Source organism: Pectinophora gossypiella, chromosome 17 (assembly GCF_024362695.1).
Source record: "Pectinophora gossypiella chromosome 17, ilPecGoss1.1, whole genome shotgun sequence".
In the NCBI taxonomy this organism is placed as follows: Eukaryota; Metazoa; Arthropoda; class Insecta; order Lepidoptera; family Gelechiidae; genus Pectinophora; species Pectinophora gossypiella.
Window position 1 is genome coordinate 3,289,097 of NC_065420.1, and position 17,981 is coordinate 3,307,077.

The window sequence follows — 17,981 nt, forward strand, 5'->3', positions numbered from 1 at the left end:
CATTCGAAATACCCAAAAAGCGGAATAAACAAAATTCAATTTTAATAAAATATAATCCGTATCCAGTTTCGAGCGAAAAACTTAATGAAGAGATAAAATTTTCCACCAATTTCATTTGTTTAAATTGAAATTGCGTGGCACGTTTAAAATTTAGACATCATTGTTAGACGCAACATTGGGAACAGTATTCGCACCGAAAGCATTACCAAACAATATTAGCAAGTCACAACGACGTTTTCGAGTTTCCTTCCTTGTTGGAATCCATTATAGTTTCATCCCCTCAGTTTGATGGTTTCAATGTTTTTAGCGAACCCTCTGTGGTCCAAATGTTGAGCGTTAAGCGCAGATCCCGGTTCCGAATCCTGGTGGGGACATATTACAAAGAAATATTTGTGACCCGTAGTTTGCCTATGTCTCTTTCTGTGCAGTACTGTGAGAGAGTGACGAGTGACGTATGTCGAGATGAGAAAGAGTCGTGCTCTTACGGTGCTAAGCCCGCAGATTATCCAAAAGTAAGATGATAGAAGGCACGTTGAGCACTCGGTCCTAGCAACTATTTTCTTAAGTATACAATCGTTACATGAGCCATGTCAGGGGTCTTTGGTGGTTCAATAGTGACCCTGGGTTCATGTGGTCAGTCATTGATTTTATAACCCACACGATTGACTGTATGGATTCGAGCCATCGTATTGCAGTGAAACTTATAATCATCATCATCATTTTTATCATTATAATATACAATATATACCCGTTTCACAGGATCCGCTTACCTAACTTGAATATTTGGCAGGTCCGGTTTTTTGCAGAAGCGACTACATGAAACAATGTGTGCGAAACCTATAATAAGGTTTTAAAATGAATACAATGTACAATTAACATTCGAAACAACATTACTACATTCCTTGTCTAACCTTTCCAAGCAGCATAATGGGAGCCATTTTAGTAAGAGTGAGGCCACACGGTGCACTGTGGGTCCGTTGTGACGTCTGAGCGGTGGCGATACATCGTTCTACACGATCATCACTAATTTAGGAGCCACGCTCTTGTCGGTGTAGCATTCTCCATTATTGTCTATCAAAGGCCAATGTTTTCACTTCTTTGTAAGACACGACGTTCACACTCTTTTTAATCTGATCCATTTAAGCTCTTCTTGGTTCTACACCATTTAAAACATAATTCCATAATTATAATACGATATATTGCAACATCGATGGCTTGCTGTGTTACGATTGATTTCCATGTGAAATCTAATCATAAAATCACATGAAAACTCGAGAATGGTTTCATTTACCATAGCTTTATATGTATTAGGGTGATATTAATAAACGAATCTCAACTGAGACTGCACTCAAGATCATGCTCAAGTTCCTGTTTTTATATAACATTTGCCACATTGACATGATCTTGAGGGCAGTCTCCAAACTGAGATTAGTTTATTAATAGCACCCTTAGATACCTGCCAAAAAATATATATTTATACGTGGCAAAATGGGCCTTAGCCAAGTTGCTAACAACAACAAGTCAACAAGTTGTTAATTGTACGTAATTTATTTTATTTTGAGTTTTGTTTATCTTTTTAAGTTTTATTTTTGTTTTTGTTTCATATTTTTGTTCTGTAACTGTTTTGTTAATGGTGTAAATGAAGTTTTATTAGTTGCTAACCATTGTGACAATCGAGAGTAAGTTAGAAAATTATATGTGTTTGACATGTCAACTTGTGTTACATTATTATCACAGTCATAGTCGCTTTTTTATTTATTTGGGATAACAAACAGTTACATATGATAATGTTACAAATTGTAATAGCTTAAAGCAAAATTTATCTTAACATGCAACCAACTACATTATCCTACATTATCCACAGCTTATGTATACAGTTTACATTTTTAGGATCTCGTTAAAATGCGTGCTGACAGTTATACGTAAATGTAGGCATATAACAATAGGTACAGAATTTTTATTAATATCAAATTATTTATTAAATAAAAATACATAAACAAGTACATTCCATCCAACTACAATTTTATTGTAACAACACACATATTATTAAAAGCAAAACATAAAAAAGGGATAAAAAGCTATAAATAAAAAATATTCTCCAGCTCACCACATCGAGGCAAAGTCCCCAGAATACTGGCCACGTTGCCCCTCTGCACCGCCAAACTGACCCTTTGGGCAAAATAACTGCCTGCTCTAGGGTCGGAAGTTGCCTCGATGAGGCGAGCTGAAATTGTCTTTAAAAACTGTCGTGCTTCTGGACCCCATGGGCCCAACGTTTCTACAGCAAAAGGCAAGAATTTTTTATTTATACAATATTGAAATAAAATTCCCAGGTGGATGGCGCCAGTGTTAGTAGACTCAAAGTTATTTATGTAATTATAGGTTATATTCTTGGGTGTGTCGAATTGATAAACTTTTCTTTTCTCAATCAACTGCAACTTGGCTGACCTGGTACAGTAAAATCGCAGTTCCGACGACGCAATGTACAAGCAGTGTGGCCGCACTATTGTCTGTGAATTCCCCTCCATTTAGACTGGTAAACTGTTTTTAGAAACCTCTTAATATTTAGAAGCCGTATCCTCGGAGGTAGTAGAAGCAGGCTTTAATATTTAATGGGGGCGTTCGCTTTGACTCCATAGGTGTATAGCTGCCTATGTGACCCTTTACTCGATTAATACCATATTACTTTATTTGTAATGGACTTGTATAATACATACACTTAGCCTATTCACGTGTCACTTCTGGGCACGAGCCTCCCGAATGAACCGTAGAGGATATAGAGTTGATGGAGGCGTTTGGGTTAGTAGCTCAGGACCAACAGCTGATTCTCCGGTATAGTAATGATTCCGTGCTTGAGAAGACGCATTAAGCTGTGGGTAATAGTATAGAATATACAATTATATTTCGTAAAAAAGGAAAATTCTTCGCCCCGCACCGATTCAAGATTGAAGCGAGCTTGATTTATCTCACCTTAGAAATAATGATACATAACATACATACATAAACAGCCTATATACGTCCCACTGCTGGGCACAGGCCTATCCTCAATAAACCGGAGGGGGTAAGGAGCATACTCCACCACGCTGCTCCACTGCGGGTTGGTGGAGGTGTTTTTACGGCTAATAGCCGGGACCAACGGCTTAACGTGCCCTCCGAAGCACGGAATCATCTTACTTTTTCGGACAATCAGGTGATTCAAGCCTGAAAAGTCCATACCAAACAAAATAATGATAAGTACTCCAATTACAAACAGTTGGACGCGGACTTTGGCTCAGGGCGTCGTCTGAGAGGAAAAATATTTGAAATAATTAATTGACCCTAGTGGATCGATAGCGATACGCTCTGATTGAGGGAAGTCATCGACTACGCCGGCGGGGTCGGTATCAGGGTCCTACCTATTTGGCTCAAGACCAAATAAATAAATACTCACGACATCATTGGTTGTATTGTCTGTCTGTAACATGGCAATTCCGCAAAATCGCGAGTCAGTAGGCGTGTTATTATTTCCCTTTCGTGCATCAGAATCATACGGCTTAGATTAAACCGGGCTTAAAAACTGGAATTGGTTCCATTTTATTTTCCGTTGAAACAAGCTTCTTGTTACAACAACCGTTTAGAATGGGACTCGTGATGTTTTACTTAAAACTTTACCTAGAACACTATGGTTGCACCAACGGGAAATTATTCGGGTTTCGGTTGCGCAACAGTGACTCTTCAACTTCAACGTTTTTTTTATTTATGGTCAAGTGTTCACTATTTTGATTGATAAAAGAATGTTCTAATGCAGCAGGGCGTTATTAACAAAAAGTCACTTTTATAATCACTTGTTATTTATTTATATATGAAAGAAAACATTTACAAAACACAATACACTAAATACACGTATTAACGCTGCGGAGGTTGGGCGAACAGAGAGAGAATGAAGGGAAGAATGAATTTAGTATAAATCCTGTGAATGAATACTAAACATCAAGGTTCCAAAGAACAGTGACCTTAGGGGTGTTAGGACCCTCGCTCAGCAACAATAGATGACGTAAGTGTAGCGGTGATCGAAATTATTATTTTTTTCATAACCTAAACGTAAAAGTCAAATTTGTTTCCAAATTCATGTTTGGATCATAAATGATTATCACGTGCTCAGCGGTGAAGGAAAACACGTGAGGAAACCCACAGTCCCGAGAAATGCATTTTCGGAGGTATGTGACCTAAGCTGTATTGGGCTGGTTTTCCCTTCGTGGGTTGGAAGGCATAAAAACCGGCCCTGTCAAATCTTCAAGTAAGGTAAGCGGACTCTGTGAAAAAAACGGGATAATGCTAGGGAGATGATGATCTTTGTTTTTGGGTACCAACTCATAAATTATAACCCTTGTTATTGCACAAAACATCTTTTACCCATTATTTTTCTGATCAAAATATAGAAAAGCAATATAGGTAGCAACATAATCCTATACGTATCTGATTCAAATATTAATAAGTACAACGCCACGCATCCAGGTGGATTTAATTGTAATGTTTTTGTAAACTTCAGAACAGCCCTAAAATTTTAAGAAATACGTAATTATTTTTTACGTCTTTTGCGACATACAAGAACCAAGTCGACTTGGTGGTTCTACAGAGCCACGCGGCCCACACTTCTAAGTTTTACATGAAATCGCTGCTTTGTGGCTTGAAAACGTGTTTAAATAGAAACCCTCTCGTGGTTCACGGGTGACCCCCGCGGCCTGAATAGATTAATACAGTTTGGCTCACCCGTGTCCCCCATGGCTTGAATGAAACTACCAACTTTTTTGCGTGGCGTTGAACGTTAAGCAACAATTATTTGTATATACGCCTCTGCTATTAGATAATATTTTTGAATAATGATGTACCCTGAGCAATGAGAAGATAGATAGGTACCACGTTAAATCTGAACAGCGATATACATTTATTTTTTCGGAGTACATAACCTGGAAAGTCCCTCATTTTAAGCTAAGATTATAATCATCATCATCAATTTAAGAGCCACGCTCTTGTCGGTGCAGCATTTCCATGCTACTTTTTTTAGGGAAAAATAGGGCAGTGGTTTCCCTCTTACCTTCCGCCCCGCAGTACTCTGTCTAACGCAAGTGGGATGAGTCCTGTCGTCCGCCACTGAATAGTACTGACAGTTACTGCTGCCCTCTGTCAGGTTCCAGGTTACAGTCCCTATGACTTGCCCCTTCCGTCCTGCATTGCCGTACCGATGGCTCCCATCTTCGCCTCTGCAACCGTTGAGGTCTTCACCCGTATCCCTGGGCAAGGGTTCTACGTTATACCCCGTAGCTCTGTAGGTCCGTAGATTATAATAATATTATGTTTGTGTAAACAAACAACAATAAAGTAATCTCTCTGTATCCCCTCTGAATATGTGTTACGAAGTATACTGCATGATATTCACTGCGGTTTGATGGAATATACCCACATCCACAAGAACTTTGTTTTCTACGTTGACTCGCGGAATCCTACCTGAGAACGGAACTCTCGAACGTACGGATAAATAGAGACTATATGGAGTTCCGACTAGTACTTCGTTCTTGCTTGACACACCCTTTCGTGACGTGCACCCTCATCAAAGTCTTCAAACATCCTCATAAGTTTAAGCTTATCTTGACCTTGCCTCTCGTTAAGTCATGCTGAATTTGACAACGGTATGTTCGAATAGGCCTTCCGATTATTACTGCTTACCTCATCCAAATTCGGCGAAGGACTGCTCATTCCTAAATTAAAACAATCAAAAGAGTCCAACCGAATAAGACAATAAGAAAAAGGAAAAAACCTTAAAAGATCATGTAACGAATGGCTCAGTTTTACGTCGACGTATTCATGAAAATTCCTATTGAATCGGAATACGATTACATCATGCAGTATAATGTGAACACCGACGCCGAATATTATTTCCCTTGAACGAGTCACGAGCGTTTCCCATTAAAATCACACGACCTAAGCTGCAAGGTAAAAGTAAACAATGAAAAATTTCGCGGCGAGTCGAAAAAATACCTTCGGAATAGAAGCTCGGCTACGTAACGCTATAAAAACCTACCCAGCAGCTCTGTAATTCCGTCTCGTCCCAACCGATATAAAATATGAAAGACTGAGCAAAATTCGCCCCGGTTCCCCTAGCGCGGACTCGGGAATGATCGGACGAACTCGGCTGTACTCGGACGAACTCGTAACGCCGTAGCGGCAGTACGTACCGAACGTCGAGCGCACGAACCTTCTCGCGCCCCTTGAACGTTTTCCGAACGTTTTTGAACAGTGACAGTGTTGTAATTTGTGATTAATCTTAAGTGCGACACGGGATAGAGTGCGGTACTGTGTGATGTGAAAATTTGGTGCCGTGTCTAGGTTTCTGGAGGGGTTGCATTTCATGCTGCGGAAAAATGGTAAATGATTACTTTTTCGCCTCCAAAAGGTTTGATTAGTCGCCGAGTATTATGTCGAGATTATTTTGTAAGATAAACTTGAACACCTCGTGATTTATATTGAATAAATTAAGAAGCTATTATTTTATTACGTGTAAGAGAGCTAGTTTTTTTTTAATTAACAACTAAGGAAACTGTCTCGAAGGAATATGATTGGCCTTGAAATTTTTCATGCCTAATTTGCGTGTTAGAATGTAGGTACATTGGCGGTAATATTCGACGGGGCATAATAATCCGAATTTATTGCATGAATACATTTACGTACCTTTCACCGTACTTTCGTCCGTTGCCTAAAATGGCTGTTTCGGTCTATTAGCATAGAAATGTATTTTCGTTTTGCATATCCAAATGCAATAATTGAAAGGGAATCTGAATTGGTTTGTGAAAAAAAAAAACTTTCAATATCGATATTGGAGTTTTACATATAACGTTTATAAAAGTGGGACTTTTCTGTGCACGATTTGGAGCGGAATATAAAACTTTGAAGCGGACACACGAACTCACGTACATAATCCCTATTAAACTAAGCAAAGATACCGTTTAAAACATTATTGAGAGATAGTGAATGGATTAAAATGTGCTTTAATAAGTTTCTTTGTAAGGACATTCCTAATGACGCGACGTAATTCGTGCGATATCAAAAAAATACGACTTGGATTCAGGGTAGAAACGTACTTATTTACAAATTGTGAAAGCGCGTCTAATGAAACTTATATGAGTTATGACTTTTTCAATAAATGGTCAAACGTCCATTACTGGTATCCTTAAAATCAAACAAATTTGGTCTAAACAGAGCTTAGTGAGGTGTGGGTGCTAAGTTCATTTTACGATGGATATACATCTGACTATCCCAATGGCTTAGCTTATATTATGTTACCCTAAAATCTCACATCCATGCGATATCCGATTGCGTCGGGAGGAAGCAGCCATAGTTGATTTAAACATGATTATTAATAGATGAAAATATCTATAATGATGATGTAAATGTGTTGTTGTCGATGTAATTGATTGACGAGTACTGATGATGAGAGAATCCTGGAAGAAACGCAGGGAAGCCTTTGCCTGGCAGTGGGAAACCTTGGGCTAAACAAGTCAAGATTAATATATGACGACTATTTACATACTAGGCTGAATGATAACGTTTTTTTTTTTTTTTAATTTTGGAGTGACTTACTGATTATAATGGGATGGTACTCACTAAATAGTCAAACATAATGGGTCTCCTTTTAAGTCTATCTTCTTTTATATCTCAGTATTTCAGAGGTGGAATATTAATAATTAGCTTTTGCCCGCAGCTTCGCTCGCGTTAAATTCGTCGTAACACGGTTCCCCTTTCCTAATGTACTAGTTCTTAGCTTCCTAAATTGAAAACTGAAAAAAACTCCCATATAAAATTTCACCCCTCTTCAAAGGAGTTGGGGGCAGATTTCCAAAAAAAATAATGTTTCACGATTTTTTTGTTAGTCACAAATAATACGCATACCAATTTTAAGCTTTCTACGTTGAAAATTGCGGAATACTTCATACAAGCATCCACCCCCCATTTTAGGGAAGTAGGGGGTAAGAAATCGACAAAAAATAGCCATCGCTCTCCATCACTCCAACTATCTCTAATTAAAAAAATCACGTCAATGCGTCGCTCTGTTTTGACGTGAAAGACGGACGAACAGACAGACACACACATGTACGCTTTCGCGTTTATAATATTAGTACGGATTTATTCATGGAATATCGCTTTATTTATTCAAAAACATAACATAACATAACAAATACATTATTGAACAAACAAGAAAATATAAAATACAAAACAAAAGAGAAATAGAATGAGCATAATAGGCAAAAGCTCAAAAGTCTTAGACAAGCACAAACCAGCTTAATTAATAAACAAACTAAAACGAGGTAATTAAAAACTATGTCTATCTCACTTACAAGAAAAAATATAAAATTGAAGGTAGATTCTAAACTAATTTGAAGGTAGTTACATGGTCTCTGAAGCGGCAAAATTTTCAAGACAACATACCTGAAGAAATTCGGGTGGGCGGAAACGTATGTTTGAAAGGTTTACGTCAAAGGGAAGGACCCGAAGTGGGCCGAATATTTTTTTCCTTATATTCAACCGTGTATTCATTGTTGTATGTCGTGTTCAGTTTCTAACAAGTAGGTGAATGGTATAGTATGTAAATGGAATTCTATAGTCTCTGCTTACCCCGGTGGGAAATAGTCGTGACTTTACGTATGTATGTATATTGTTTGTAGTAACAGCGTATACATAACCCCAAAAAAGATGAATTTCATTTACTTGATCAAGAATTTTGGATAGCAATTTTTTTATTCCCTGTATTGTAAGTTCATTTTTACGTCGTATACAATGTTTTCATAAATAGATTGACTCGCAACTGTCGGTATATTTATTTCTTTAAACATCTCCCTAAGGCAGTCCCGACAACGCAGATTATAAACAGCGCAAACTGCTCCTTTTTGGATGATGAAAATAGTTTCTAAATCAGCATCTTGACCTCAAAGCACAATTCCGTGAGACATTATGCTGTGGAAGTTGCTGATGTAGACAAGTCTAGTAAGTGGGTACATCTATGAGTTGTCGGATCCTTCTGCCGGCTGCCCATTGAAGTTTTGAATCTATAGTACAAGACTTCCTAAGAAAACAGTGTATTCAACAAAATCCAGTTTTCCATCGTTAATTTTAATGTTATTATTTACTTTCTTTACGTTTGTTACAACAAATTGAATAAACTTCATTTTCTTAGCATTCAAAATTAGGTTATTTACTGTAAACCAACTTAGAATCTGCGACAGGGCTCTGTTTGCTTTGTCAAGTTCCTTTACATTTCTGTCGATTTTAAATATAAGAGAAGTCTTATTTGCAAACAGCAATGTCTGCTTGGTTCTGCACAGTAAATCATTTATGTTCCCAAAAAATAAGAAACGGACCCAAAATGGCTCCTTGAGGAACTCCCATTTGAAAATGAGAGGCGGGAATTCGTCCTATTGATTTGTACCTTTTGTATCCTACCATCTAGACATGAATTTATGAAGGAATATAAATATCTATAATGGACTTTCCTTGTACCGTAAAACTTTTACATTCTGAAAAGTTACTCGTTTTCATTTAAGTATGTATTATAATGTTTACTGACATAAAATCTATAAGGAATATAACCATCGTAGTCGACTTTTTAAAACAAATCTTCCTCATTTTTATCAAATTTGTTATTTTGTCTCAAAATGGCTGCCTGAGAAGACATCATGTTTGCTCTTCGTACAAGTATTCTATGCAAAGGCCACAAAATATACATAAACTCTGGGCCTAAGGCCAAAAGTCACAGTTCTACTATGGTTCACTAGCTTGCTTCTCAAACGGGGAGCGCCGGTTCGAACCTCGGTCCAGGATTTGCATCAATGAGTATAACCTTAAGTGCAGTTTTCATAACCACAGTTGGCTCAACCACTGACCTATCACGTTAGTCTAACAGAAACCTCGGTGATGTGTGGGTACTTAGTTCATCTAGCGAGGAATGTACCTCTGACTACCCCAATTAGGATATAGTCGTGAGCTTATGTTATATCACAACTAGTACATGAAAAATATTTTCCAAGAGTTCAATATGTCGTTTACTTCCAATTAAATTACTTTGTAGTAGTCATGTTCCATATATCCGTATCCGTATCCGTATCCGCGGATATCCGAGATAAAAGAAAAATCCGTATCCGTATCCGTGTCCGTTACTTTTCACGCGGATCTTTTTCTGGTGATTAAGTAGAATTATTAAATAAAAAACTATAAAATTCCATTCAGATTGTTTTTATTTCTTAAAATCACAGTATGCGGCACGGTGTCACACTAAACCATAACCAAAACAAAAGTACTACCCGCACAATGCAAGTTAAAACGTGTCCTGCCTGACGTTGCGGCGAGCGAAGACGTCAATTATCGTTTCAAGGTCGCGGGCGCCGACACCAATCGAATAATATCGAATAAGAAAATAAAGATCCGTATCCGTATCCGCGGATCTTTACACTAAATATCCGTATTCAGATCCGTATCCGCGGATATACATTTTTAACGATCCGGCACATCACTACTTAGTAGTATGACATAGTTCAACGGTCTCTATGGATCCGGCCAAGTAGTTAATGCCATCTGCGGCAAACCTACAATAAGTCACGTCAAAAAAAAGGTCTCTATGGCCCAGGGGCCTGTTTAATAAAACATACAATTGTAAATTACAATGACAATTTGATGTACATTGCGGAGTGTGTGATCACAAATATTTTGCAGCTTCAAATTAGCTACGTAATGAACACCAAATTGTCGTTGTAATTTACAATTGTAAGTTTTATTAAACAGGCCCCAGGTTGAGCGTTAGGCTCACTATCTGGAGGTCCGAGATTCGAATCCCGGTGGAGACATATCACAAAAATTACTTTGTGATCCCTAGTGTGGTTAGAAAATTATAGGCTGATCACCTGAATATCTGAAAGTAAGATGCTTCGTGCTTCGGAAGGAACGTTAACCTTCCATAAGTTGGTCCCGGTTACTACTTACTGATGTAAGTGAGTAATCATTACGTAAGCCAAGTAAGGGGCTTTTGGCGGCTCAATAATGACCCTAACAACTAGTCGGTCTAGTTATCCGCTTGATTGCCCGCCCGGCCTTCGACCTGCGCGCTACTTTGCCCCGTTTGCCGACCGCCGTGACTCAACTTTGCCCGTTCGTTTTCGCTACTTAGCGCGGTGCCGTGCGGCGTGGCTCGAGTTCGACGAAACCATTCATTGTGACTCAACTTGTTATTAGAACCCTGTCAAGTGTTGTTTTTTATGTTTAGAATAAACAAAGCTATTTATTTAAGTGCTTTGTTTATCGATATTTGACTACAGTGTAAAGTTATCATAGGTTGAACACAGAGCTAGTGCGTTTTTGAGCACGATTTGTGTTTGAACGATCATATTTCAAAAATTAAAGCGATAACATAGGGTTTTTTATTTTTCATTACAATATATATACTATAAACATGAGGATAGTAAATAAAAACATACACGTGTTCCTACAAAAATATTTATTTACAGCTCTTTTATTTTGCATAAAAATTTGGCGGCGCAAGCGTAATTTTAGACAAACTTTTATCATCACAGATGCGCAAATAATACATCTAGGCCTACAATTTAAGTAGTATAATATAGATTATTTTATATTCTTACGAAATATTGATAGTATTTAGAATTATAATACAACCCAAATACATCAAAATTGAAGATAAAACTATTACGTTAGCCGGGAAGCGCGCGCCAAAAATATACCGTCAACTTTATCGGGTTCAGAAAAGGACAAATTTTATGTTTCACGCTGAAAACTTTATTTCTACAGTTAAGTAGTTTACTTACCTTGATAATAATAAAAATCCAAGTAAAAATACTCACCGTAAGTATTTAAATTCTTCACAAATCGGCACAACACATAAATCACAGCACTCGCGAACCACACATTCGAAAATGTCAACTTCAACTTTGTTTTTTTTAATTTTTTTCTAGGAATGGAATACGGTTTTATGGTTTTATTTGGTTGGAAATTTATCAAAGAAGCAGGATAGATATATATAAACACGCTAATGAACGAGGAAGACGGATATAGTTCATAAAACTAGAGAAAGGTCAAGTCGAAAGCGCTTGTAGACCACTAGTCCACACGGGCAATTTAAGCACAGGTAATCTTGTAGACTAGTGGTCTACGGGGCATATTAGGTGCAGAAAGTGTGTACACTGGTAGTTTACGGGGCAATCAAGCGGTTATAAAAAAAATAACGGAAATAATTACTTTAATTGCACCAACATACAGTCATAAAAGTCACTTGGGAAATTAAAATTATTTTTAATAATAGCGACTGTCAGGGTCCCCATTTATTGCCACCTACGGTTTGTAATAACACCTTTGTTTTAATTTCATAATACCCGCAATCGAACAGCGTGTCGGAATATGCTCCATACCTCTTCCGGTAGATTGAGGGGAAGCCTGCGCGTAGCAGTGGGACGTATATATAGGCTGTTTATGTTTATGCACACCCACACTTACACTCACGTACACACACGAACGCACGCGCACACACAGACACACACACACATATACACAGACACACAGACACAGATACACAGACCTGTGTCTGTTTGTATGTGTGTGAGTGTGCATGTGTCTGTACACATACACACACACACACACACACACATTATACAAACATTCTTTAATTATTTGTAAAACTTAAAGAACAAAACTTTCTTACCTATTTACTACTGTTAAAGAAGAGAGGGGTCTCCTGGTACAAACATATTTTTCTCAAAAGGAGGCTTCAGTAACTAGTTTCAGTAACTAGAAAATAAATACTTTTTTTTTTGATGTATGTATGTTGAGGAGCTCGGTGGCGCAGCGGTAAACGCGCTCGGTCTGCGATTGTTGACGTAAAGCAACTTTCGCAGAGGCCGGTCATAGGATGGGTGACCACAAAAAAAAAAAAAGTTTTCATCTCGAGCTCCTCCGTGCTTCGGAAGGCACGTTAAGCCGTTGGTCCCGGCTGCATTAGCAGTCGTTAATAACCACCAATCCGCACTGGGCCCGCGTGGTGGTTTAAGGCCCGATCTCCCTATCCATCTATAGGGAAGGCCCGTGCCCCAGCAGTGGGGACGTTAATGGGCTGGTGATGATGATGTTCACAATATTATCATTATGCCGCTATGCTGTCAACTATCTGAAGGTCTGTGTTCTTTTACATCCCGCTCAGAGACGGTAGTGCAAAGTATCGGCTCCCGAAGGACCTAATATACGTTCTTGACGACCCGATCACTCTATCCATAGAGGCGGCCAATCAGCTCGCAACAAGTCTTTTTACTCTAGCCATAGAGGCAGCCAATCAGCTCGCGACACCAAACACTTCAGGGCCCCGATACCGACCCCGCCGGCGTGGTCGACGATTTCCCTCATTCAGCGCTTATCGCTATCGACCCACTAGGGTCGATTAATTCTTTCAAATATTTTTCCTCTCAGACGACGCTCTGAGCCGAGGATCGCGCCCAACTGGGCACCCTCAGACCTGTTGTCTTAAACGTTGTACCGGGGCCTTCAGCGCTTCCCATTTGTCCGGCCAAGTAGTTAATGCCATCTGCGGCAAATATACAATAAGTCACGTCAAAAAATAAGCAACAAGTCTTCAGAACCCCGATACCGACCCCGCCGGCTTGGTCGACGATTTCCCTCATTCAGCGCTTAACGTTATCGCTATTTATTCCTTCACAAATATAATCCTCTCAGAGGACGCCCTGAGCCGAGGTTCACGCCCAACTGGGCACCCTCAGGCTCAGGCCAGGGTGAGAGTAGCGCTCCCCATTTGTCCGGCCACGTAGTTAATGCTATTTGCGGAAAATCAATAAGTCACGTCTAAAAAAAACTGTGTTCTTTCTAACATACTTACTAATTTCACATTACTAATTTAAGAGCCACGCTCTTGTCGGTGTAGCATTCTGCATTTTTGTCTATCAAAGACCAATTCCTTCACCTCTTTATAAGACACGACGTTCGCCTTCTCTTTAATCTATCCCATGTAAGCTCTTCTCGGTCTTCCCCTTTGTTTTAATGTATTTAATAAATTCGTCGTGTCTTATTAAGTGTCCAATCATCTTGCCTCTTCTGTCCTCCATAACTCTCAATATTTGCCACTTTTCCTTTACTCTAAGAAAAAAACTCACTCTTTCCTTTAAATAATAGGTACAGAATAATATAACATAACATAAACTGCCTATATACGTCTCACTGCTGGTCACAGGCCTCCCCTCAATCAACCGGAGGGGGTATGGAGCATACTCCACCACGCTGCTCCACTGCGGGTTGGTGGAGGTGTTTTTACGGCTAATAGCCGGGACCAACGGCTTAACGTGCCCTCCGAAGCACGGAATCATCTTACTTTTTCGGACAATCAGGTGATTCAAGCCTGAAAAGTCCTTACCAAACAAAGGACAGTCTCACAAAGTGATTTCGACAATTTCCCCATCGGGAATCGAACCCGGACCTCCAGATCGTGAGCCTAACGCTCTAACCACTAGACCACGGAGGCTGTTGAATTGACCTTTATACTGGCGAAGGACTGGGGGTTAAAAAGGCAACCATGAAGCGATTCATTTAGAATAATATTATTTTTATACTCGTAAATGTCAAAATGCTATGTTGACTTTGGCTTATTTGCTTCAATATGTCCTTTTAGACCCCCTGATTATCTGTTAGCGTACAGTAATCATATCGAATATGTACTCTGATAATTACTCCCCTATTAGTGGTAACCTGCCTTCATTTTCAGTGCCATAACTCACTGTAACGCCAAGCCCACGTCGCCGGCGACGTCACCAATCAATTTGTATTAAAATGGCTTCGTTTCTAAACCGTCGCCAAGTGAGTTCCCTGATAAATTTCAATTTGAATCGACCGGCGACGTGGCCATGGATTCTAGATAAATTATTATGAATGTAGTACAGTATGAGAATTAATTATGGAACATTTAAAGATTTCTGTTTTCATTGGCTACAAAATAAATGCTGGTTAAATACTGAAATCGAGTTACAAAGCAACTGATTAAAAATAATCCTATTGTCTGTAACGACTACAGTATAATTAACTCTTTATTCATAGGAAGTCATAAAAAATTGCCCCAGTCATTATTCCTAATAATCATTTAATTCCTACAGTAATGATTCGTTTCAATTGAAGCAATTATTGAGGCCTTCATTTTGATTATAGGGACACTTACATTTAAATCACAAGCTTTAGCTGCGACTTTGTCTCTATATTTTTTTTATAGATTTTACAATAAAAATATGAGTAAAATTGACTTCAATGACCTATTGTAAATTTTATACTGACTATCGACTCCACAGAGCACGAAACTAAAGAAGGTTCAGCTACCAAAGGCGAAAGTCGTACTTCGTGTGATATCAAAACAAGTGACGATATCAGTATAGTAATGATAACTTAGATAATATTTTACAATTTTTGAAGGGGTAAAACGTGTATTTTTATATGACGTAAAGAGTTGTGACGTCACCAGACATGGAACTTTGTAATTTCTTGTCTATAATACGCAATCGTAACTTTATTATTCAATGACTAATTATTGTTAATTATACATTATTTAATTACGTCCTAAAAAAATTACGAATTATTGATACAATATTATTATTATCTACCGATATGCTTAGAATACAAAACCTCCATCTTCTTCTGTAAACGTCAATTTTTTAACAGTAGCAACAGTATTTATTTAACAGATTATTATACACAAAACAGGATATAAAGTTAGACTAACACAAGACAAACAAACTGTACCCTTGATTCAGTGACAGTTTCTGTAATGTTTTCTGTTAATGCTTATTGACCGCTCTAGTAGCAATCGAGCCAGATTACATTCCATGATCTATGCATATATTCATATTATAATTTCTTTAACATTAAAAATTCATACTTTATGCTAATAAAGAACAATTATTGGGAAATTTCAAAATGTACTTACTCTACATGCGATTCGTGTTAATGCAAATAAGGAATGAAGCCACTAACAATTTAACTATTTAGGATTATTATAGTGTGGCTTTATACGATACTTGCTTAATTATCCGCAATAGAGTGCTAGGGTGCAGTATGTTACGAATACGTAAGTGATAGGTTAAGTTATAGCATAGAATAAAGAATAATACTACGTATATAACGGTCACTCTCCACCCCCCCCCCCCCCCCGCACTAGTTCGTATTGGACGCCGAGCTATTTACCTCACCCCCTCTGCGTCTTTCTTTAGGTTTAATGGCCGGTAAGAAGCAAGGAAGCGTTTGCGGACTGTCTGTCTCGCTCATATTAAATTTATGCGTTAGGTGGCATACAGTAAGAATAAGTATTTTGAATGGAGTGTCCGAGCTGTGTCGAATAATGTCTTTTAAACATTTTAAAAGTCAAACAAGCAAAACAAGCAAGCAAGATAAATGTGTCAGGATCGAAGCAAATGAAATTCTATAGTTTCTGCTTACCCTGCTGGGAAATAGGCGTGAGTTTATGTATGTATGTTAAAAGTCACATTCGTGATGGCAACACCGTGGTGTCTTAATGAGATATGACTTATATAGATCGCATAATGAGAGAGCCTCCGTAACAACCTCAAAGCATTGGGCTCACGATCAGGAGGTCCGGGTTCGATTCCCGGTGCGAACATTGCAAAATCACTTTGAAGTGATTGTGTGCTTCGGAGGGCACGTTAAGCTGTTCCCGGCTATTTGCCGTAAAAACATCTTCGCCAATCCACAGTGGAGCAGCGTGGTGGAGTATGCTCTATACCCCCTCCGTTCGATTGACGCCTGCGCCCAGTAGTAAGACAAAACGACGACAACGAAAGATAAATTCTGGAACATTCTTTTGAAATATTAGCTATACTTTACCCCGTTTCTGTCCGTGACACGGCAGAGTGGTTTAAATTTCGATTAAAGAAACAAAGGACTTCGTATAAGAGTTTCTAATAAGTTCATACCGTTTTTTGTGACTCAATTCAACTTGTAGAATTGAGTTGTAGGAAATTGGCTATGGTTTTTTTTTTCTTTTTTAAGGTTTTATAGTCGGACTATAAAGCATTATTTAGGGCATGCGCTAAGACACGAAAGGTACGAGCTGCTGCATCTCATAATGATGGGCAAAGTCGCAGGAAAAAGGAAAGTGGATCGGAGGAGGAAGTCCTGGTTGCGTAATATCAGGGAGGGGACCGCGATCACGAGTGCGGTCGAACTGTTTCGCCTCGCGGGAGATAAGGATAAATTTTCAGAGCTGATAGCCAACCTCCACTAGTTGGGGAGGCACCTGAACAGTCGGACTAGTAACTGTACAAGATCTGGCTCGCTGTCTTCTTGGAAGCTAGAGTAATTCCGGGTTTTAGTACAGCTAAATGCCCAACTGGGCACCCTCAGGCTTGTTGTCTTAAAATTTGTACTGAGTAACAGACCTTGCCTGCAACGCTCCACAATGACGGACTTTCCAGGCTTCGTTCCTCAAAGACAATATAGATGGCGCTGTAGAGATTTTCCTGCGCTTAACCTTCTAATTTCTTGGATAAAGTATATTTTATTGAATGATTCATTCTTGTAAAACCAAAAAGGGGTAGTCAGAGGTACATCCTTTGACGACTGAATACTCACGCTTCGTCGAGCTTTCTATTAGACCAACGTAATAAGTGGCAAGTCTTATCGCCATCTAAAATGGTTGAGCCAAAACAGTGTTAGTATTATTATTGCGTATGGCAGACCAAAATAAAATATCCTGATATATTTATATGATGATAAAACTAGCACAATATGGGATATAGAATGAAAAAGAACATTCAATGGGGACTTTCCAATCGAAACCCACATTCCCGAGAAATGCATATTCGGAGGGATGTGACCTAACCTGTATAGGGCTGGTTTTCCCTTCGCGGCTTGGAAGGTCAGACAGGCAGTCGCTTCTGTAAAAACCGGACCTG

At 38.8% G+C, this 17,981-nt stretch overlaps 1 protein-coding gene across 2 annotated transcripts in view; it reads left to right on the forward strand.

Moving 5' to 3' along the window:
- The first annotated feature begins 6,233 nt into the window (after positions 1-6,233).
- LOC126374417 (hemicentin-2-like) overlaps positions 6,234-17,981 on the forward strand; it is a 418,670-nt gene continuing 406,922 nt past the window's right edge. For both annotated transcript variants that reach the window (XM_050021062.1, XM_050021061.1), the window contains exon 1: positions 6,234-6,401. Coding sequence is in view for 1 of the 2 variants with exons in the window: in XM_050021061.1 (XP_049877018.1) it covers positions 6,399-6,401 (3 nt within the window). In the remaining variant the exon portion in view is untranslated. The remainder of the gene's footprint in view (positions 6,402-17,981) is intronic.